This window comes from Vicugna pacos, chromosome 14 (genome assembly GCF_048564905.1).
Source record: "Vicugna pacos chromosome 14, VicPac4, whole genome shotgun sequence".
In the NCBI taxonomy this organism is placed as follows: domain Eukaryota; kingdom Metazoa; phylum Chordata; class Mammalia; order Artiodactyla; family Camelidae; genus Vicugna; species Vicugna pacos.
The window spans coordinates 65,511,481-65,534,446 of record NC_133000.1 but is presented as its reverse complement, the minus strand read 5'-3'; the positions used below and the strand labels follow the sequence as shown (position 1 = coordinate 65,534,446).

Below are 22,966 nucleotides of genomic sequence, written 5' to 3'. Positions count from 1 at the left end.
CCATTCAGTTACTTTTCTCCTGAGCTTCAGAAACTTGGCAATCATCTCGTTGTCTTAACCTGCTAGCCTTACAAATCCAATTACAAGTTCTTTTGGAAAATAAGTATTTTAAATGGATTTCTTGCACTTTTCATTCTTAAAAAAAAAACTTTTCACAAGCTACATGCTTTCATCCTCAGAGCAAATATAATAATGTTTCTTAGAATAGTAACTCCTTTCATTTTTATGTATTCAATTAAATTAATTTAATTTTATTTAGTTTTAATTAAATCTGCATTCCTTGGTTGATAATTTTCTTGAGGACTAGATTTGTTTTGGTATATATTAAATGGCATACATATTATTATGAGATGAAAATTTGGAAAATAAATATGAAAAGTGTAGTGTTTAAAGAATTCATATAACCTGCATTCCTGAAAATAATAGTTTCTATGGTGACAACAAACCTAACTTAAGTGTATTCTCAACTCTAAGGGGATAACAGTTATTCTCGGGGAGGCCAAAAGAAACTTACTCTTTCCACGTATAAAGTAGATACGGAGCTGTGGAGTATATGAACACATTTAGAACGTATCTGTGCCAAAAAATTCCTTATGGTGTGGTGATTAGAAACAAAATACCTAAAAAGACTCCTTGGTGGGGGAGGGGGTTAAAAAAAAGATCGCAAAACACTGATTTAGGAAAATTGTAAGAAGAAAGAAGTATTACAGTTTTTTCATGTGTTGTTTTCAGGTTTTTTTCTAGTCATGCGACAAAAATGTTTATGGAGAGTTTATTATACTCTTACAAATCTTGCCTTCACCCTTAAAAAGACAACTTTCAGCTTGTAAGCGCCCACAGATGGTGTGATGTTCCCTGATTTGATACAGAGGAAAGGTCCCACTGTGACCTTCTCGATGTGGGGGCAGCAGAGTTAGGGGCCAAGGCTGTGGAGTGCTCCCGGGCCAGGAGGGATGGGAGGAAGCCCACCATCCCACAGGCTGCAACGCTGACTGCTTACACTTTGCAGAAAACCTCTAGACACATGGTCAGGTGATGCTTATGGGGAGCCCTTCCAGGTAGCTGGGTTCTGCAGACAGCCCGCTGGCCTTCTCCCTTTTATGTGGCCGGCAGCGTGACTGTAGCTAGTTCTACCCCGTCCAGCAACCGTCAAGGCTGAGTCCACTGACACAGGCTGGAGCCACCCATTGAGAGGAGGCTACTAAAATTACTTCCTCACCACCTCTACCCTGATTCTTCTGAACTGTTACCTTCCACAGAACTAAAATCCTATGCTAAGCCCTCTAACCTACACTAAAATAACTGACAACTTAATTTTCCTAAATCCCTTCTTCCACTCTTGGCATAATTCTTCTGTCCACCAGAATAACCATAATTACAAATAAGCTAGATATATTTTTAGGTATAATATTTTTCCATGAAACTTTACCACTTTGGGATTTATTCTGTTTCTCGGAGAACTAGAGAGTTAGCTTGTAACAATTAACTAACTGTGTTAAAAACAAGGCATTTGCTCCCAGGAGAAGTGGAATCAGGAATTCTAGTGGGGAAAACCAGAGGAAATACGAGTATGTCTACATAATCACAAAATAGTTGGCTGAATCTTTCATGCCTTTTAGTGTCTTTGAAAAGCATGTAGTTTTCCCACCAGGCAAATAAGAATGCAAATGGATCCAGCTGCATATTTTATTATGAATTATGATCATTTCACAGATCGTTCTCTCTGTCTTTTGATAGCAAATGCGAAGTTAGTAAAGTGATTAGTTGTATTTATATATAATTAGACAATCTTTGGGGACATATTTCAGACATTTATTGATAGTTCCTTACTTTTGAAGAAAAGGCCACTTTGATATGATTACGTTCCTCCCTTTGGAATGCAAGCCTGAAAACAGGGTGAAGGGAGAGGTGGAGGTGTGGGTGCCGGTCGCTGCTCCCTCTGCTAACACAACAGCCGGGTCAGGCTGCAGGGGGACCTTCAGGACAGAGAATCCAAGTTTCATCTTCTCCGGAAATCTGCCAAGACGTCTGGGGAGAGAGCAGGGACTGGACTTGTTCACAGTGTTGCAGGGCCTGGCGTGAGAAGCCAGAGCTAGAGAGGAATTACCTCTTGTTAACACTTCTGGCAGGGGTTCGGGTCCTCTGGCCCCTGACTCTGCAGAGGAGTTGCATCTGCCCACTGGTTGCTTGTGGTCCCGGGCGATCCACCCGAATCCTCCTGCTGCCCAGCAGAGGGGCCGTGGTTCTCCGGTCATTTACCACAAGAACCACGGTGCCTTCTACTATCCCTCGTTTACCACTGCTCAAGAGAGCATTAGAGACAAACAAACAAAATCGCATAGCCCTGGGTAAGCAAAGGGAAACATTCTCACACAAAGGGGCTCAGAAACTGAGGGTGGAGCTGGGAAATCCGAGGTGAACACCAGTAGAGAAGTTTCCTAGTCAAGTAGGACTGGTGGAAGAGAGAGGAGGTTTGTTTTTTGGTTTTGGGGATTGTTTTTTTCCTTCAATGTCACAAAGAGAGTTAATTAGGCAAAAAAAAAAAAAAAACCTTCTGAACTTTGACTAAAATTTTCAGAAAATGAGCTGAAAAGGGCATGGTTGTTGATGAGAGCTAATTAGTAGTATGGGAGATCAAGTGGGGAAAAAAATAAAGAAATGGTAGAAATGATGAGGGAAAATCAAGAGACTAGCCACTCAGATGTGAATAAAAGGAGCCCCTGAAGGAAAAAGGGAACAGACAGAAGAAGGGTAATAATAAATGAGAGAAGAAATTTTTCCTATACTGAGGAAAAGCATATATCTGTAGCTTGAAAGGTTCACCAAGTCTCAGAGAGATTAAATAAATCTAGGCATACCGTGGTGACCTTCCTTGGTTGCAGCATAAAGAGGAGACCTTTGTAAGCCCCTGAACAGGCTTAAATTACCTGCAGAAGCACGATAAATATTCTGTGCTTCAGATGACTCAACCTCAGTATTGGAAAGTAGAAGGCAGTGAACCTGTGTGTATAGATAGATAGGTAAGTAGGTAGATAGATAGATAGATAGATAGGTCACGGAGAAAAAAAACCACAACTCAAGAATCTGTATGCAGCCAAAATATTTGTATCAGTATTAAAAATGCATTTTAGGTAAGGAAGGACTGAGAGAGAATACAACCCTTGATGTTTATTTGAGGAAACCACCCCAAGGTATGCTAAGCATAAGATACATTCATCACACTCCACAGAGCCGGACAGGGAAGATGAAAAGGAAATAAAAGCAGTGGGTATTGGATCTAAATGGAGGGTGATAATTGAGATGTCAAATTAGGGACCCTGATAAAAAAGGAATACTTACAATTCAAGAAACTAGAATTAAATTTGTGGATGATCTCAGAAAAAGCAGAATTTAGGAAGACTATGATGTCAGTGGAGCGTAGGGGTGACAGAAGTCTACCGGGCCATTTGTAGACTGGCCAGGGTGTGAGGGATGAGTGAACAAGCAAATCTGTTCACTCATTGGGAAGGAATTTACAGTTATTTTAATTTTGATGCAATAGTAAAAAGTATATATGGATTTATTACAGTTGGGAATTAAGCTGAGGGATTAGAAAAGCAGAGTCCAAATAAACAAGGGGGAGAAAGAAATTAACAATGTGACCAAACCAGAAAAGACAAGAAAAGGATAAAAGATGAATATCAATGACACACAATGAACTAGAAATGTAAGGCCGTAAACATAAGGGATAATCTTCGTACATTAAATGTAAGCAGGTTGAATTTTCCTATTAAAAATCATAGAAAATATGATTATGTTTAAACACAAAATTCAAATAGTATATTGATTATAGGAAATACATACAAGGTGGCCCCCAAAAGTGGCTGAAAATCATCTCTCTGTGAAACAACTAAAAATGACACCCAGAATGTTAAAACATTTTAACTGCTGCTTAGCAGAACGTGCAAAAAATTAAGGAATGTTCTCAACACCAAGAATGAAGTGCTCATGTGAGTGCAGAACACCTGGTGGACACTAAGCCAGTGGCTGCTCTGATGGCATTTGCATGTCCTTGTCACCTAGAACTTGCCATTGAGAGCTGGACCCCAAGGTGAAGAGTCAGAATAGAGAAACTCTCTAACCCCCACCTCACATAACATCAGGACACATGAGGTCTGTACCTCAGTGAGAGAAGGAAAGTGTTCATCCCTCAGAAGCAAATGTGAGGAAACCTACAGTCTTGACCTAGACTCCAGATGAATAGAAAAGGAGGAAGCTTTACTGAAAGTTTGTCAGCACAAGCCTGCCCTCACTTGGGATTGGAGTTAAAATCATGCTACTTTTCAGATCTGAGAAATGTCAGCCAAGAAATTGATTTAAAGAGGTACCAAATTTGTAAGCAACGTCCTGCCCACTGGTGTACCAGTTCTTTCTGGGAAAAAAAAAATGTACCCTAAATACAGGTCTTGAAAATCTAGAGGAAATCGATCTCCTGGCAAAGTATAAACTATCAAGTTGATGGACAAGGTTAGAAAGTGGATCATTGAACATTAGAAAGCTTTGATCTACGGTTACAAAAAGGACTGGTTTTCCTTTCTGATGTGGTTTTCCTGCTGGATTTTGTCTGCTTTCAAAGATGAGATAATTCTTATTTTATTTAAGAAATTACAGATCATACAAAAGAAGGAAAACTCCACAATAAGTTTGATCAAGCCAGCATAGGTTTAACCCAAACCTGATAATGGTAGTCCAAGTAAAGTTATAGACCAATTTTGTATATGACAGTAACTACAAAAGTTAGAAATAAAATGCTATCCAGTAAAACCAGCATAAGCATCTAGGGTTTATTCCAGGAACAGACAAATGGTCAACATCAGGGGCTTTTGTGATATATTTCATCGTCTCAATGAATTAATGAATTAAAGGCTAAAGCCCTCTCAGTAGAGTGAAGAGAAAGGAAGTCCTTAAACACGACATAAATTATTACCCAAACTCACTGAAACAATTATACATGAAGGCTGAGAAGCTTCTACTGAAAATAAAGACTATGTTATAGATCCTAGTTATTACTACCACATTACTTAGCATTTATTTGGCTATATCATTATAGCTAAAGAGTTAATACATTTAACTCTAGAGTAAATCTTGAGAAAAATCTTATATCATTTGCAGATGAAATATACATATTTTTATAAAGCCCAAGAGATTTTTTTAAATATTGGAATTAATAGAAGAATCTAGTAAGGTGGGTAGAGAAAATCAATGAAAATAAGTCAGTAGCTTTTCTTTCAACTGGAAATAACTAGGTAGAATGGTAAAAAAAATTTTTAAGTAAAAAAATTTATTTGCATTAGTGACTGGAATATTAAATCCATAGAAATAAATTTCAAAATCAAAGAATAACATATCTTTATGGGGAAATTTTTATTAAAATATACAGTCCAAATAAATAGAGAAAAACATAGTGTGTTTCTGGATATGAAGACTTGATTGTAATTCTTCTAAAGTTTTATTTTGTATGTAAAAGGTAAAGAAAAAAGCTACAAAGACAGACACATGTGACTATATACAAATTAAAGTGCTTATGGAACTAATGCCACTAGGGTTAAAAATCAATTTGTGGACTAGGGAAAAAATGTTTGCTGTTCATAGCAGACAAAGATTAATGTCCTTAATATCAACAACTTCAAAAACTGATAAGAAAGAAACAACACCACCATAGAAAATTGGCAAGGTTATGAACAGAAATTTTGTCTTAAAAAGAAAATAAATCTAAATCGTCAGTACACATATGAACAGATAAGCAAAAGTTTGATTAAGGGTGATTACTTCTGGTGATCGTGCAGATTTAGGATAAGAAACACTTTCCTACTTTGCTGAAAGGCAAGTGACTTAATATAATATTTTGAAAGTAATCTCTTAATACTTTCTAAAATTTAAAGTGCACAGACTTTTCCTTTATCCCAGAAATGCCAGGTTTGAGACTCTATTTATAGATATGAAAACCCAGTAAAAACTGATATTGTATAAGGGTGGTCAGTGCAGTCTTGTTTTTGAAATAGCAAATGCTTAACCATTTTTCCTGATGATTTCTTATCCCAGGAGTACCACCCTTGCCTGGAGATCATCACAGTAAGTGAAGTAAGCCAGAAGGAGACAGAAAAATACCATAGGATATTACTTACATGTGGAATCTAAAAAAAAAAAAAAGGGCACAAATGAACTTATTTACAAAACAGAGACAGACTCACAGACACTCGGGATTTACAGATACTAACTACTATATATAAAACAGACTAACAATGAGGTCCTACTGTATAGCACAGGAAACTATATCCAGTACCTTTAATGACCTATAATGAAAAAGAATATGAAAAGGAATATATATGTACAACTGAATCACTATGCTGTATACCAGAAGCTAACACAACATTGTAAATTGACTATACCTGACTAAAAAAGTACCACCCTTGAATGAATCAGTAGGGAAAATGTTGAATTAAACAAACATTGAATACTATGCAAAATTATGCAACTGATAAAAAGAATAAGTAGGACCTGTATCTCTTAACCTGGAGGGACGTCTGTGATTGTCAGTGAGAAGTTGCAAAGTCGCATACAAAAGGCAAGCCCATTACGTGATTATATATGTTGAGATTACACTGGAGGTAACTGAGGAGGGTGGTTAACACCAATCATCTGAGAAAGGAGGCCAAGGAATTGTATTAATATTTTGTGTATTTGAGATTATTTCACAATTAAAATGTATTACCCTGTTACATTTTTTAAAATTATGTCAGTTTAGCAAGTTGGGTCTAGAGAAGTGCTCGATTGAGAAGTAAAGCTAATTTCCTCCTCACATCTAAGTTAACCATCTGCACTCCCGTTAGTATTCTGTGCCTAAAAATGCTATTATTAAAACTCGACTTTCTCCACATTTTCCAAATGTGTGTGGAAGAAAATTCCTTCTCTGTTGGCCTTGAAAAAGAGAAGCAACCCATGCTTTACTCTTGTCTCCAGCAGATCATCTGATATCTTCGAGGAGGGATATGTATGACTAATTCCAACATTAACTCTTGTGCTCTTTAATTAGAAGTTAATCATGTATTGCCATTTTAATTCCATTTGTAAACTTCTTTATAAAATGAGTGTTCCTACCCATAGGACAAGTGAAAAAAACAGCATGCTGTGTTTGTATTCATACTTAATAATATTGTTATTTGTAGTAGCAAATCTATAGAATGAATGTAATAAATTAAGAGGTTTAACTAATTTATTCATATAGTAATATTGATTGTTCATTAATTAATAATGTAGATGTATATTAATGTATTAATTCATGTGTGCATACACACACACATAAATTGCTTAGTATAAAATCCAAATTTCTCTGCTGTTTATGTGGCCCAAAGCATAGACAATATAGAAACTTTTTAATTTTAGTTTAATTACACTTAGTAAGCAATATGTAAGTCAGTTTCTAATATACCATATGCACTATAGAAACTTTATTTTTAGAAAATACAAATTATACCAAAATGCAGCCTTTCTGTATATATAGTAATTCTATAAATAGTGATGACTTTTAAATAATATTAAATATTGAACAATGAAGAAGTACCACTCAGAAACATTTAACATTTTAACATATATATCTGATTGCCTAAGATATATTTGGTCTGTGATGTTCTAGTTGGTGTGTTTTAAAACTATGTTTTTAAGAAATACCATTCTGGATCCTCGTGGGCTCCTCCCTGTTATGATAGCGGCTGAAATTCATATACTAACAAAACATATGAAATATTTTGAAATCAATTGTAGTTTTAGATTCCAATTTTAACCATTTCTTCGTTCTCCTAGGTGGCTTTTACAGTCCTTTTTGATTTGGAAGCCCTTCTGAAGATATGGTGTTTGGGATTTACTGGGTACATTAGCTCGTCTCTCCACAAATTTGAGCTGCTGCTTGTAGTTGGAACCACTCTTCATGTTTATCCGGATCTTTATCATTCTCAGTTCACGTACTTTCAGGTAATACAAATCATGCCTGTTTGTCTCTAGAATTCTTTTCTTTCCAGAGAAAATGCCAGTTATGTTTTAACAACCAGATATTATAACAACTATAGTAAATACCAACTTGAGATAAGCCCAGTGACATCCTAAATACAAAAACAGTGCATTCAAAAATTTTAACATTGTTTTTAAAACTCCTAAAAATTTATGGTAATCAATGGGGATGTTTATCAGTGGGGATGGACTGTTCATAAATTAGCACAGTGTACAGATAATACACATTTTATATACACATGAATATTATACACCTGTGCATACATACCAAGTTTTAAACTACATAAGATGTTGACACAGACTTTAAAGAGCAGGAAATATGAATTTTATTCTAAGTGTAGATCTCCCTTCCAAATAAGCCTAAATGTGTTTGCTCAACACTGACTTACAATTGAAATAAGCAGAAATAAACTTACCTTTACAGATTGTAATTAGTCATAGTTTATTATTTATAAGTGCCTGTTACTTTATTTGTGATGATTAAATAACAATATTTATTTTTACTTTATTTATAATGACTAGATGTCTATTTTTTCAAACGTGATGTATTGAATCATATTACTTTATAATTATTCAGTAAACAAAAGTAATTATTAATTAGGTTCTTTGTAATTGTTGAATAATAGCAATGTGCTGAGTGTTCTTTTAAATACTTGGTCAAACTATATGTAAATGGGTTATCCTAATTTTTAAAATCTCAAATATAGTCTTTTTTTGACTCGAAATTGGTAATTTTTATGGTTTATCATGTGAATATCAGATCCATTATTTTCTTAATGGATATTTAAAAATTGTTGGAGAATAAAATGGCAGTAGAATTTTTAAAGTAGAGCTTCAGAGAAACAAGATTCTAACTTCTTAGATGCAAGAAAATGCATTCCACCTTCACTGAGCTTATTCATTGGTGATACCGAAGCTGTCATTTTCAGAGCAATATTATTAACTTCAGCCACTAGGTCACAAACTGAAACTCAACACTGCTGATACCTGGAGGAAAGGTCATGAAAATATAATTCACAAAAGTGAAAAACATACCCCACAAACATACATGAAAAGCTGAGCCTCCAGCAGTCACATCCAAGCTTCACAGAGGTGACTTATAGGTCAAGCTTTCAGTGCCGTCAGCATCTTTATACAGAAGTCCCTTGTCCCTTGTTGGGTTGTATCCTCAGGCTTGGTTATCATAAGTGAGATGGCTGGGACAAGAGACTTACACACGTTGAAAATTCTTGATACAAAATATGCTTTCCAAACATTTGTGTCACTGTATGCTCTTGGGCAGTGCTGCCTATATTCACAAAATCAGCAGGAGCATTTAGTACCCACATTAGAGAATCATTGTCCATAATTACAGAAAATATGCCTCATAGTCAGAACTACAACATATCTTTTTTACAAACCTATTAAATTAACCAAATTAAGAAAGACATCAATGCCCATTTCAGCAAGAGTACAGTATAAAATATATTCAGAGCTTTAAAATTCTTAATCATTCCTCACAGATAATTTTTCAGTGAAAAGTTACAAGTAGATCAAAATTTTGCATACGAAGATATTCATTCTGGAATTGTTCATGAGAGAAAAAAATAGGAACTGTTTAAATGATAAACATTTAATGAATAGCTTAGTAAGTTGTACACCGATTTGACCATAAAAATGATTATGACGAATCTGTAATAACTTAGAAATGATGTCTTATTTAAATGCAAAATGGTATAAAATTATATAACATGTATAGCTAAATATATATAGCTATATATATATGTATGTAAAATACCTATAAATGAAAAAAATGACTAGAAAGAAAGAAACCAAATGATTACATATCTGTAGGAACACAGAGTCAAAAGGCTTTATTGGGTAGATAGAGTGAAAAGCATGCTTATCCCCAGATAAATGAAAAGGCATAATTAGAGTCACCGATGAGGCTTTGGCCTTTCCGTGGAAAAACAATGTGAAATCTTACCCTTCTGAAAATGCCGATCATATCACCAGTGTGGGAATTGTGTTAAGTTCTATTTTTCCAGCTAATGAAATATTAATTTATCAAAATTGCACAGATGTGCATAGGCTGTTTTTTTTCTCCAGAATTTGGGACAAGATTCAAAAATCCTTAGGCAAGCCCCTAAATATGATTTTGATACAAGTGGAGAAAACACATGGTACTGAAATTTGAGCAATAAACCAGTTAAATTGGTTCTGTAAACTTCCCTGGACTAAGCTGTTTCACAATTAGATACTGAATCATTTATGTCTGAGAATAAAGAAATCTGATAAAAATGTGAAATCTTTCCATATTATTATTCTGAATGTCAATATGAGTGTTATTATTTTAATAGTTCTTATGATAAAGCTGTTTGCCTGTTATTTGGAAAGATGACCTAAGTGTACTATGTTCTGACTTGGAAATACATGTTTTAATTTAAGCATTATAGCAGGAAAAACTGGTGGCTTAGCCATCCCTGTGGTATACTGTTTAATTTGAACATGATTTCGCACATAAATTTTCTTCTTTACGTACTGGGTGAAGTATTTTAAATTAGAATGAAGAAAATAGATATTTTCTCAACCTCTTTAAACATTCGTTCATTAGTTTATTAGACGTGCAGCTAAAAACCACACTATTTGTGTTCTGCAGAAAGTAGGAATAAGGTTTGCCACCAGTATTTCCTGTAAATTCAAAATCTAGGGGTACGGGTGGAGTAAATGTGGCTTTAGGGATGGCAAAATTCAGAGGCTAGCATCATTTAACATCAATAATATCATTTCAGGGCATCATGAAATCAGTACATTTCCCACTCACCTTTCTTCTGAGTTAGTATCATTCTTAAGCTTGCGTTCTCCATATGGTGACAGAGATGCTCAGGGTTTATGTGGCTCCTGCAGTAATGCCAATTGAGAATAAAAAATAGGACACCTTTTATAAGTCCCACAGTGGTTCTGAGGATGACCAAGGTGAGTGCTCTGGCCAGGCCTGGATCATCAGGGTCAAGAGGTCCCTTCTGGACCTCGTGAGCTAAGAGCAGAGTAGGAATGATTTGCCAGAGGAAAATCAGGAGAATTAGGAAGCTAGGGATGCTGGAAAAATCCATAGCATGTTATTTTATAGGTGTAAAGTTTAAAACTTAGGTTTTTAAAACATTTCCTTATTGTACTTGAAATAGACTATCTTTCTTCTCATAAGACACCTTCACACATACCTTAAGCTCTTACTGATATTGAACCATCTTGGACGGTCATTCTACTTACCATACTTCATTTATGCCAAGACCACAATTTTCCTCTTTTAATGTCTCTAAATTTGGGATCTGTCTTATAATCAGTGGTGTGTTATACTGTAATTGTGGCAGCATTTTTAAATTTCTCAGCAGTACCTAAAAAAAAATCAGTGGCATCTTAGACTTGTTGAAAAATTCTTCTTTTCAATACATTATACCTCAACTTTTAATTATATTTTACTTTATATTTTTAATCTTATAGACGTGCCCTTACGAGCTGTATCTTTGTGTTATATTCCCTTTGTAATAGTAGCCATTGAATCTTATTTGTCCAACACAATGTTTGGCACATAATAGTACTTGTTAAGTGAATGAGAAAATTAATTAGTTACGGGTGGGAGTTTTTGCATACATATGCAGATATATGCAAAACATCTAAATATATGTATGTGTGTTTAGATAACAAGCTAAGCACATATAAAAATATCTAAAAATACAAGGCTTACATAAGATAGACATGTGTTTCTCTCCAAGAGTTGTACAGTGTCCAGGGTGAACAAGTGGCTCTATTCCACATGGTCATTGAGGAAGCCAGCCTGTCGGGTTGGACCGAATCTATCGTCTTCTATACAAGTCTTCTATTTCTAGTCCAAAGGCGCAATTCCAGTTGTTTCCATTTTCCAGCCAGAGGAAGATATAAAAAGAGTGTCCAGGGCAAGTTAATTTAATTTAAAGGTTGCAAAAATCACTTCCTTTCACATTCCATAGGTCTGAACCTAGACTACTGGCCACAACTAGATACAAGTGGAGCAGGAAAATGCAGTCTGTGGCCCTGAGTAGCTACTTGCCAGGCTGAAATTCAGAGAGCTCTGTTATTTAAAGAAAGCATAGAATGGCTCTTAGGCTAGCAGTCTGAGCCATGAATAAAGACTCCTTGATCGAAGGATTTTTAAAATTTCATGATAAATATACACTACTGCTTAGGATGGTTTATTTTATGAGACAATGAACATAGCTAATATTAAATCAAATGTCTTCTTTGATATTTGAACATTAAAAAATACCAATTTCATTTCAACAGTATGTGTTAGTGAATGTCACTTTGAATTATCACATCATATGTTAAAACATTGAGTTGTCACCATTTTCCTTCCTTCCTTCCTTTGGGACTTATTGAATTCTTGTTTTATGGCAGGCACTGAGAAAGACTGATAGCTTAGTTGTTATATTGTTACTTTTCATCACTAGATGCCCAGATGGAAAAGTATGATTTCACTGAGTGCTATGAAAAATGAGATTTTAGTATGAACCTATTTAGTTCAGTGTAAATAAATGATGGAGTACCTGTGTTTTTCTCTCCCACAATAGGTTCTTCGGGTTGTTCGGCTCATTAAGATTTCACCTGCATTAGAAGACTTCGTGTACAAGATATTTGGTCCTGGAAAAAAGCTCGGGAGTCTGGTTGTATTTACTGCCAGCCTCTTGATCGTCATGTCAGCAATTAGTCTGCAGATGTTCTGCTTTGTCGAAGAGCTGGACAGATTTACAACGTTTCCAAGGGTAAGAACAAAAAAAATGCAGTCAGTTTAATTCAATTACTCTTAGTTTAATAATAATGATTGACATCTAAGTAATTGCACTTTCACAGTGGTTTTAAAATATGGTCATATTTTTGATAATTTGGAGTAATTCGGTTTTCATATTCACAGTGGTCTCTTCTGCAGAATGTCTGCAGGTGTTTGAGCACATTTTCAGCCTTGTCAGATGATGTGTCAATTCTGAACTTCTGGAAATAATCTGATAGAATAAGATGCAGAAACCAGTAAAGATGGAAGCTAGGGTTCTTAGCGCTTATAAATGAAGATATAGTGAAATTTTCAAGTTAGTAATTTAAAACTGTTTTAAGTTTGCTTTTTTGTGTTTGTGAGAGGTAACCTTTTAAATCTGTCCTACAGTTCATATACTTTTGGGTCAGGCATAATCTAGAAGGAAAGTTAAGTTTTCAATATGATAAATTTCATAAACTCTTCATATTTGAAGTATCTTTAAAAGATCATCAAGTTCATATCTCTGTATTCTTGTTAGAATTCACTTAGGCTAAAAAGAAAGTTAAAAATCAATCAATCCGTAAAGAGAATTTATGTAGAAAATACAGCCCCTAATCAGAAGGCTCCTGAAATTTAACTCCATGTGGATTTAGACACATGAAAAGAATATAATGACCAAGACAAAGATATATTTATATTCACCGTAAGCTGAAAAATAGTAAGGCCTATTATCGTGAAGAATAGTCTTGGGGTAAGAGCAATATATAATATATTTAAAGAAAAAGAAAAGCTTTGAGGGCAAAGGGGTCTGTAATGTAACAGATAGACTAATATAGCCCAGGTTATTTTTTAATCTTAACAGATCTTAATATACTCTGGGTTATTACTTTTCTTAATCTTATTCTAAATTTGTGACTTATTGCCAAGCTTTTGTTGAGCATCTGTCAAAAGCCAGGTAATCTTGGTGATCCTGAGACATAAACACAATTAAGTTCCCAGTTTTCAAGAATTCGCAGTTGAGAGGGTAACCAGTAAGTAAACATAAAGCATGATGGGCTTTAATAAAGGCAAATGCAAGGTGTTCTGGGACCCCAGAGGTGGGGTCTATAACCAGGAATGGAAAAACCCAGGAAGGCTTCTTGGAACAAGAGGTTGGTGAAGACCAGCTGGACGGAGCCAGGCGAAGTGCAGAGAACATGGGAACAGCATGTGCTGAAGGTCTGAACTGAGCCGTGTCTTGTTCCAGAACTTAAAGGAGAAAGATTAGTCGAGGGCTAGAGGACATAAAGCCAAGGAACTTTTAAATTGGTGAAAGCGTGATGGGGATTAAATGCCGACTGGAGAGAGAGCAAACAGAGTGCAGTGAAGATGTGTGAGCCAAAGAGGGCGGCAGCGGAAGGTTCCCCAAGGCTGCAGGCAGGGCGCTGGCGGCGGGACTGGCCTTAGGCCGGTTTTGAGCTGTCAGGTGACGAGGTGGTCTTGTAGGACGACAAGCCAAACCGAAATTCCCAGGGAGCCTTGGCTGACTGACCGGCACCGCGCAGGCAACGGGCAGGAGCAGGCGCCGCCGCCGCTCAGCGTCTGGCCCGGCAGCACCGGTGAGCGGCAGGTGGATCAGCCCGCCAGGCGGGGAGGGAGGGATCCTTGAACAAAGTTCCCACCCTTTTATGGACCAGGGAAGGGATGCGGGCTGACTGGAGGAAGAGCTAGGAGTGAAGGAGGACTGAGTCAGAATGGAGAAAAGTGTCCCAGCTGAACCCCACCCCACCCCATTATGAGGAGCCCTCAGAGTAGAGGCACCTGGGACAGAGATGCAACTGTGCACGTGAGCTTGGTGACAGGGGGCCTGTGTCTTTCCTGAAACTCCCTCCAGAGACTGCAGTGCCCGGCTGTGCCCCGGAACCGTGTGGGGAGGGCAGCTCCTTCCCCTTGAGCCTGCCAGGCAGAGCCTTGTCATTGCCCATGGTGAGGCCACTTGGGACTGGCCTGGAGCCAGACTCCTCCACAGGAGGGCCAGCTCTTCCTCCCGGGATAGAGGGATGCAAGCAAAGATGATGACAGTGGCGTCACCGAGGCCACCTTCTCTTAGTCTGCCCCTCACTGCCCCCTCACTGGGTTAAACACAAAGAACAGACCTCTGTCCTTGTTGGTGTCACTGTCCATCTCTCAGGCCAGTTTAATTCAGCACCCACTACGGCTCAGCCGCTGTTCCAGTACTAAAAGGAAACAGCCCTCAGTTCCCTTCTTTATTTATACAGTCTTATCTTAATTGCATATTCATTTTTTATCTTTTCCCCTCGTCTCACCTCACCGATTTTATATCCCTTACCCACAACCTCTTTGAGCCAGATGATGTTTGGAGTTCAGAATAGTCCAGATATTATAAGGGTGCTAACAGCCTCCGGAGTTGTCTGAATCAGTACCCTGTAACCAGAACTTTATTTCTGTAGCGAAACATTAACCTTCAGACAAAGAAGGATAAATAAGATAATAAGTAAGTCTTAAGTCAGATCCGACGTTTGCCACCAAATGATCCCAACAGAACAAAACAAAACACAACGTCTTTTGGTATTTTGAATATTTTTTGAATATTGAAGTGGCAAATAAGGGCTATGGGCCTGCATATAAAAGCTTCGTGGATCAAAGTCTACACTTTCTGCTCCATCACTTTTTGGGTATATGACACTGAACACATTATTCTTTAAGCTTTTACTTTTTCACATCTAAAATATAGGTGAACACAGAATTTTCCTCATAGCATTGTGTGTATTGAATAATATACAAAAATAACCCAACTCTGGGCTTAGTAGGCATTAAAAAAGTGATATCCTATATAATATATGTGAAGTTGGCATATTAGCCTCTCCGTCAAAGACAAGGCTGCTTTAGACGCAGCCCCGCCTTAGCCCCTTGAGATTTGTTCTAATTTTCCAGCCACAATAGTAATCAAGTAGCATTGCATTTTCAGATCTCCAGTTACTCGGTTGTGCTTTTCCGCCTGATTGCTTTGACCATCTTAATGAAAGCAGCCAGCGACTGGGGGGCCCCTAATCAGTGGCTGAGCAGCTGACAGCGTTGACAGCCTAGACCCTGGAAGTGACTAGAAGGTGTAGATTTCTCCTTGCACATGAGTGCAACTGAGGGTTAAAGCCGTGGAAAATAACCACATTTTGCAAGAAATGCTAAAAATATTACAATTACAAAAAATAGTCGTTATCATTCCCAGTCAAATAAAGCACCATCAGTTGAGGGCACTTCCTGGAGAGAAAATCAGCATCGGGAAGGATGGTTAAAAACACGGGACAGCCAATGTCCAATTTCCCGGGGTCTTGCTGCCTCCCTTTCTCAGGCGACATCCCTCTCGGTACCCAGTGGCTGGGTGCTGAGGTAGGTTGGCTGAGTATGCTATTGACCAAAGCACAGCACATTGAGGGAACAGGTTTTTCTACAAGAAAAAAAAAAATCATGTAATACATCCCAGCGTAAAATCAGAACTTTTTAAAATCAGCGATTGTTTGTATCCTCTTTACTTGACTCCAAGCCACCGTGGAGGCCGGCCGCCCCCAGCCTGCGCAGGGCCGTGGGATGCAGGGAAGTAACCGTGGGAGCACGTGGGAGGCTTGAGAGAGGACTGGTCATGAGGAAAGGAGGAGCCCGCGTGGCGAAGGGACTCAGCATTTGTGCCCCGGAAATTGTTACCCTGGCTGTTTCTGGAACACGATCTTGACCCAGCTGTCCAGGGGGCGTGGTCTCTCGAGGGGATAGGATGTAAAACCAAGCACTGGTTTGATTGGCCCTGACTGTATCCTGGGCCCCAGCAGCCCACTGTGAAACCCCTCTGAGGGGAGATGACATGGATCCGGGAAGATGGTTTCCTTCCCAAATCCCAAGAAGAGAACGCTGGAAGGGCAGAGGGACATTGAAGACATTAGCATCCCGGGCTGCTGAGTGACTACCTGGTGTGTGGACCCCACCCTGAAGGACCCCAGGGGCTTCCTGAGACAGCAGAAGCTGAAGGGACCCCTACTTGTGTCTTTCCACCGGCTCTCCGGGAGGTCTCGCTGCCTCATTCGGCCACACTGCAGCCCATTCTCCATTTGCAGTAAAACAGACCCTTCTAAGATGTAAAATGTCTCATGACACGCTCCTGTTTATCTTTTCCCTCAAGGTAACAAACAGTTTTAATTGGTTTTTCAGTATCATTTTTATCTCTGGCTCCATTTACCTCTTTGGGCTCGTATTTCAGGGTTTCCCTACACACACCTTTCAAAGGCAGAGGTGGCCATCTGTCTTGCTCATTCAGTCCTCCTTGTCTAGCACAATCCTTGCCACAGGGTAGCTAGTGAATAGGTGTTTGAATGAAGAGTGGATAACAATACTGGACCAAAACAAACCTCTGTATCAGGCTTGGGGTACCAGAGCCCCCCTTCCACTGTTGCCCAGGGCTCCAGGACCTCCATCAGCCCTCATCACTGCCTTACCCTTTCCCATCAGCATGCCTGCAGGGTCTTATCCTCTTACCAGACTGCGAGCATCTTGAGGTTGGCAGCCCTGTGCTCTCCTCTCCTGACGCCTCCCAAAGCACGTAGCACTGTGCCAGGGGGGTCTGTAGCATCAGAAAGTAGAGACAGGGAGGAGACAGCCAGCGGAGCCTCAGCGTAAATCCCATGAGGTGGACAAGAAGAGTTTGAAGTGTTTTCAGTGGGGAAACAAAGAATGGCATACTGATACAATTTAATAAAACAGCTTTGTCATCGCAAGCCAATAACTTTCTCTTGTAATTTGGACCAGACGCACTGCTAAGTAGAAATAACAAGTAGGCTCAAATCCTGCTGGCAGGAGGCATCCCGCCGCCGTCCCTGTTTTGTTGGGACTAATAGGTTATATTATGAGGAGAACAATTAGATAAGCTTTTCATGATGGAACAGCCCCTACAGGTCGTAAGACAGGTTAGTGTAGGCAAGAGCCACCTGTCTTTCTGTAACAAAGGCAGAAACAAATTGCATTTTCTCAGGGTTGCCTGGCAAAAGCTTACGTGCACAGTTTCACTTCAGTCTTGTTCTGTTTATGCCTCCGCTTAGTATCCAGAGTAACTTTCGTCTGCATTACTAAAATGCATGCAGTAAACATCCGCTGTAGATCTTTAACCAGCTCAATATCTTCGTTTCTTTTAATTTCCTACTCATATGATAATAAACAGGCCTCATTTGTTTTGTATACGTACAAATGGGGATGGTTTTTATTCGTAAGTAATAATACACTACCATCCCTAACACAAAGTACTTGAAGTTTAATATTATTTATTTGATATAGGTTTTCTTAATTTGCATCCTCTAAATGCTCATTACTTTCTCTATTGAATTTTCACTTATAAAATCATGTCCAAAGCAGTTATACAATATAAGCAGTCAATGCTATAAACACTTAATTACAAATTAATTTCCCTGCTTCCTCTCCCCACCAGAATGGCTAATCATGCTTCGAGTTGCATTGAAAGAAGTACTGAGAAATTTGAAGAAACAACTTGTTCCTTAATTTCTTTCAGTATTTGCCAGATGTAGTTAGAGAGTTTGACTACATTTTTTAATAAATGCAGGGTTCATTTTATCTTCAAAAGAATAATTAGTTCAATTCATATTGCTGAAATCTTTATTAACTTTTAGTGTTTTATCTTCCATGTGTTTAAATCTTTTATGACACTTCACAATTTATTTTCCCATTTTCCTGTATGGTAGGTGAATTCTTAGATGGGCCACCAGGATATCTGACCCTCTGCAGAATCTCTGCTCCTTGGGTTTGGACAGGACTTGTGAATACAATAGTATTTCATTCCTGTGAGTAGATTGCTAATGAGGGAACTGGAGTCAGTCAAAAAGGAAGTTATCCTCGGGTGGGCCTGACCTAATCAGAGGGGCTGGGCCTTTTCTGAACAGAGAGATTCAAAGCAAGAGAGAGAGGGTCTCCTGTTGGCTTTGAAGAAGTAAGCTGCCATACTGAGAAGGGCCATGTGGCTAGGACGTGAGGGTGGCTTCTGGGGGCTGTAAGCATCCCCCAGTGGACAGCTATCAAGAAACCAGGACCCTCAGTCCTACATCCACAGGAACTGAATTCTGATAACAACCTGAATGCGAGTAGGAGACCCCAAGCTCCAGATGAGATGGCAGCCCAGCCTATACCTTGATTTCAGCCTCTGAGACCCTGAGCAGAGAACCCGATTCTGCCATGCCCACAACTCTTAGCTACAGAAACCGGAAGATAATCGATGAGTGTTGTTTTGGTCATCTGTTACATAGAAGTAGAAGACTAATGCACGCAGGTTTGGGATGTTTGTTTCTAATATTTTGTGCCTCCAAATAGTGCTGCTCTGAACATTACACATTATTTTGTGTGTGTGTGAATTCTGCACATGTGAAAATATGTTTAAGGTGTGTAGCTAATAATGAAATTGCTGGGTCTTAGAGTAAAAATATCTTTAACTTTAATAGTGATAAACTTGCGTTCTTAAGTTCTTTTTCCCATTTATCTGCTGTCAGCAGTACATGAGGAGCATGTTCTCTGCGTCAGCACTCAGCAGCATTTGGTCTTGTCAGGCTTTGTTTTGCTTTAAACATTCAGCTCTTCATTTAACCTGAACTGATTTGTGCGGCTGCTGTGAGACGGGGAGCAGTCTCGTTCCCGTTTGTGTGACCCCGCATCACAGCACCATTTACTGACTAGCCATCCCTTCCCCACGGTTCCGCAGCACCAGTTCTATCGCAATGTGATTCCATGTGCGTGTGCCCAGGTCAGGTCACACAGGCGCCCTTTCCATCTCCTTTTGCCATTGAATTTTCTTCCTGGCCAGCCTCCAGTGAAACCCAATAAATATCCAGCTTTACTCAAGTATCTCACTTAGCAATCTCCACCTTTCAGGGGTCCTTGACTTTGCCCCTTGTGTGGGTGGCACAACATTAAAAGCTGAAGTCTAGCAGAGCTTGTAAGTCCCCCGGGGAAGGTGCCTTTTCCTGACTCAAGCTGCCTGTTCATTTTTGGTGTTGGCATTTCCCTTTGTACTCCTGGGAGATTAACTAGGCCTTCTAAAGTGTTTGTTGCATCTTTGTCCAGAATTTCCTGTGGTTTTTAAATCATTTTTTCTCATGTATGATCGGACACTGAGGTTCAGTAATAAATTTTTGAGGCCCGCTCCCCCGCAAAAAAGAAAGAAGAAAACCACTTTGTTAACTATCTTTCAGGTAGATAGGTTTATTTTTTCCTATGGGCACAACCCGAAGCCAGGCATCCGGCATCTACCTTCACCGTCTGCAGCCTCACATCTCTCTGCATTTGTTTGCATTAGATATTATCTCCACTTTGATTCTTATTCCCTCAGATTTATGCTCCCCTCATCTGCTACACCACTGAAAGCCATCTCCCACAAATATCGGATACGTCCATTCACAATGAAGGCAAAATAGATCATGTGCCTGTTCTGTCGTTGTGTGTAATTCAGACAACGTGCTCTATGTGAAGGAGCTGTGCGGTGCCCACACGAACAAACGTGCCAGCTTTCGCTGACAGCGTATTTGAGAACATAAGGATGAACTCAGCTTATCCCATAGGAGACACGTAAGAAAGAACTCAAGACAGAAGGTGAAATGTGTTCCAATAGATGTATTGGGCATAAATATCAAAGATATCCTGGAGTTACCTCGTTTGTGCTAAGCATTGTGCTTCCAGATACCGTTTCCTGTTAGCAAGAGAGGAAGAGATTGCTTCCAGGGAAGGCAGTCTGCAGGGCTTTATGAACTGTGGCCGTCAGGGGTTGAGCTGAGGATTTGGGGAGCAGCCTCAGGTGGGAGTTCCCCACGTGAGGAAGACAGAATGAGTACATCAGAGATGTGGGGGGTCAGGGCAGGAGGGACAGACGGAGGGGCTGCACGGTCGGGCCGGAGCCGGACATCAAGTGTCTTCAGAAGTTGGGACTGAGTCGCGGGGGAGCCTTTGAAGGTGTTGACTCTTCCTCTGGTATGTTTCCTGGAGAAGAGTCCAAGAGCTATTTTGAGGAAGTTTACACTGAAAGAAATGTTGTTTCTCTGAGGAGCCATTTTCATTGAACAAGACTCATTTTTATTGACCAAAGGCAAAAAGTTACAATCAGTTGACGCATTTCCAGCAACTTCAGGGTAGTAGAGAAGGTAATTTCTTGTTTTTCCTGTGTGGCCCTTATTGTGTCAGGACTTCTTGTGAAGTCAGGCCCTTCCGAGGCTTTAAGCCAAACTGTCATCTGTGCCTGGACGTGGTTCTGCAATAGAAACTAGCAATTTGGTTTAGATTTTAAAGTAAAGCAATGATACAGCTTAATGTAATCACCTTCCCCCCAAAAAAACCTGTAAAATTAACTCTATTTCCTTTCCCTGATAGCATCTGAAATTTTTTTTTTGCTTCTATTTGAATTTATTTTTGTGGTGATTCATCAGTGGCACAGTGATAGAAGACTCCCCTGTGCTTTTCCACTTGGAGGGTGACTCCAATGCAGCATGAATCACACGGCGATGGCCACGTTTTCCTGTGTGTTGATATCATCAACCACTGAACTGCAACGGTCAAGGAATTATTACCTGCCTTGACTAATGATTCGGGAATTACTACATCCCTTGAATAAAGCATCCTTCTGTTCCTACCTCTGATCCCAGAAGTGTACTTTTTGGGGGAGAACCTTTTTTTAACACCCCATCATATTTTGGTAGTTTTCTACCAATCATCTGATTTGCAGTTTTCCAACTAGCAGTTGCCCTGTTACATTTATATGATTTTAATAATCAATCTACTCCATTGCACCAACTTCACAAGTAAGAGAGAGTCGTTAATGAGGAATATTTATGTGTCTCCTTCACTTAAGATGAGCTTCAGTGAGCATATTTTCACTGATGAAAAGGTGACTATATTTTAAATACTTTGTTGAGTCTTGCCTACAAAAAAATTACAATCTATAGTCAGACATCTTAACTATCCTCTCATGGTTACATACAATTCCCCATCAGTAAAAACAGAACAATATTAAATGTTTTAAAGGATTATTAGGAGGGTTAAAGAATATAATATATGCAAATGCATTAACACTGTGTTGACAATGTAACAGGGAGTCAACAAGTAGTATCAGCTTGTGTTGTTCTTAAATGGTGTGGAAATCCAGCATCCTAGTATGAAGCACTGAATTCCTAGCAATAATGACATGGCCCAACATAAAAGGGACCCTTGGTTAATGGGGCATTGACTGGGTAGTGAGTACTCAGTTTTCTGTATCGCACTGAAAGTTGGAAACTCAGCCCCTGTTCTGGATAGACTATTCTTTTTTGTCATCCCTTTGCAACTTTCAACAACAATGCAAAAAGTAAAAAATTATATTACAGAGACGTAAGATTACTGCCAGAATCTAAAATAGCTTATCATTTGCTCTTCCACATCTGGGACTAAACACAGGACAATTTGATGAGTGATGTATAGATTCCTTCTTTCCCCACTGCCTACCTCTGCAGAGGACTCTCTCAAGCCTTCTCACATGTTTTTTCTATGAATCAGTGTCAGCACCTGAATATCCAGGAAACATGACGGGATAAGGTATATGTGTGCATGTGAGTGAGCAGCATGTAGGTGACAACATGTGCGTGCAGACGGGGCGTGAAGAGGCGAAGGGAAGCTGTACCAGGCAAGCGCAAGTGGATGGCTTGCATCCTATAATCATCGTGCAGCGCAAAAGGGGAAAACCAGTCCAGGTGGGGACTAGATATAGAAAGAACCCTGGTAGCTGGTCAGGCTTAGGTCTGTAGTATCACTTCTATTGTTTCTGTTGTTATTTTAGTTTTCTGTGTGCCATTCATTGAATTCAGAATCCCAGGAAAAAACAGTGAGCCAAGGACAGAAATCTCACCTCAATCCAACAGAAATATATGCTGGATACATTTCCTCAAGAAAAAGTCTAGAAATTTGACAATAAAGTGTGCATATTATTATGAATGACCAAAAAGAGAATTCTACCAGCAGTGTAGGCAAATGTCACACTTCCTGTCTCCTTGGAAAAGCCCTGTCATTTCAGGTTGATTGAAAAAAGGAAGTAAAGGGCGGGAGGGTACAGCTCAGTGGTAGAGCGCGTGTTTAGCATGCACAAGGTTCTGGGTTTAA

General features: G+C 39.1%; 1 protein-coding gene across 2 annotated transcripts in view; it reads left to right on the top strand.

Moving 5' to 3' along the window:
• The window catches only part of NALCN (sodium leak channel, non-selective), a 258,985-nt gene that overhangs the window by 114,118 nt on the left and 121,901 nt on the right, over window positions 1-22,966 (top strand). For both annotated transcript variants that reach the window (XM_072976491.1, XM_072976492.1), the window contains 2 exons: window positions 7,840-8,007; window positions 12,630-12,821. In XM_072976491.1, coding sequence (XP_072832592.1) covers window positions 7,840-8,007; window positions 12,630-12,821 — 360 coding nt within the window. The remainder of the gene's footprint in view (window positions 1-7,839; window positions 8,008-12,629; window positions 12,822-22,966) is intronic.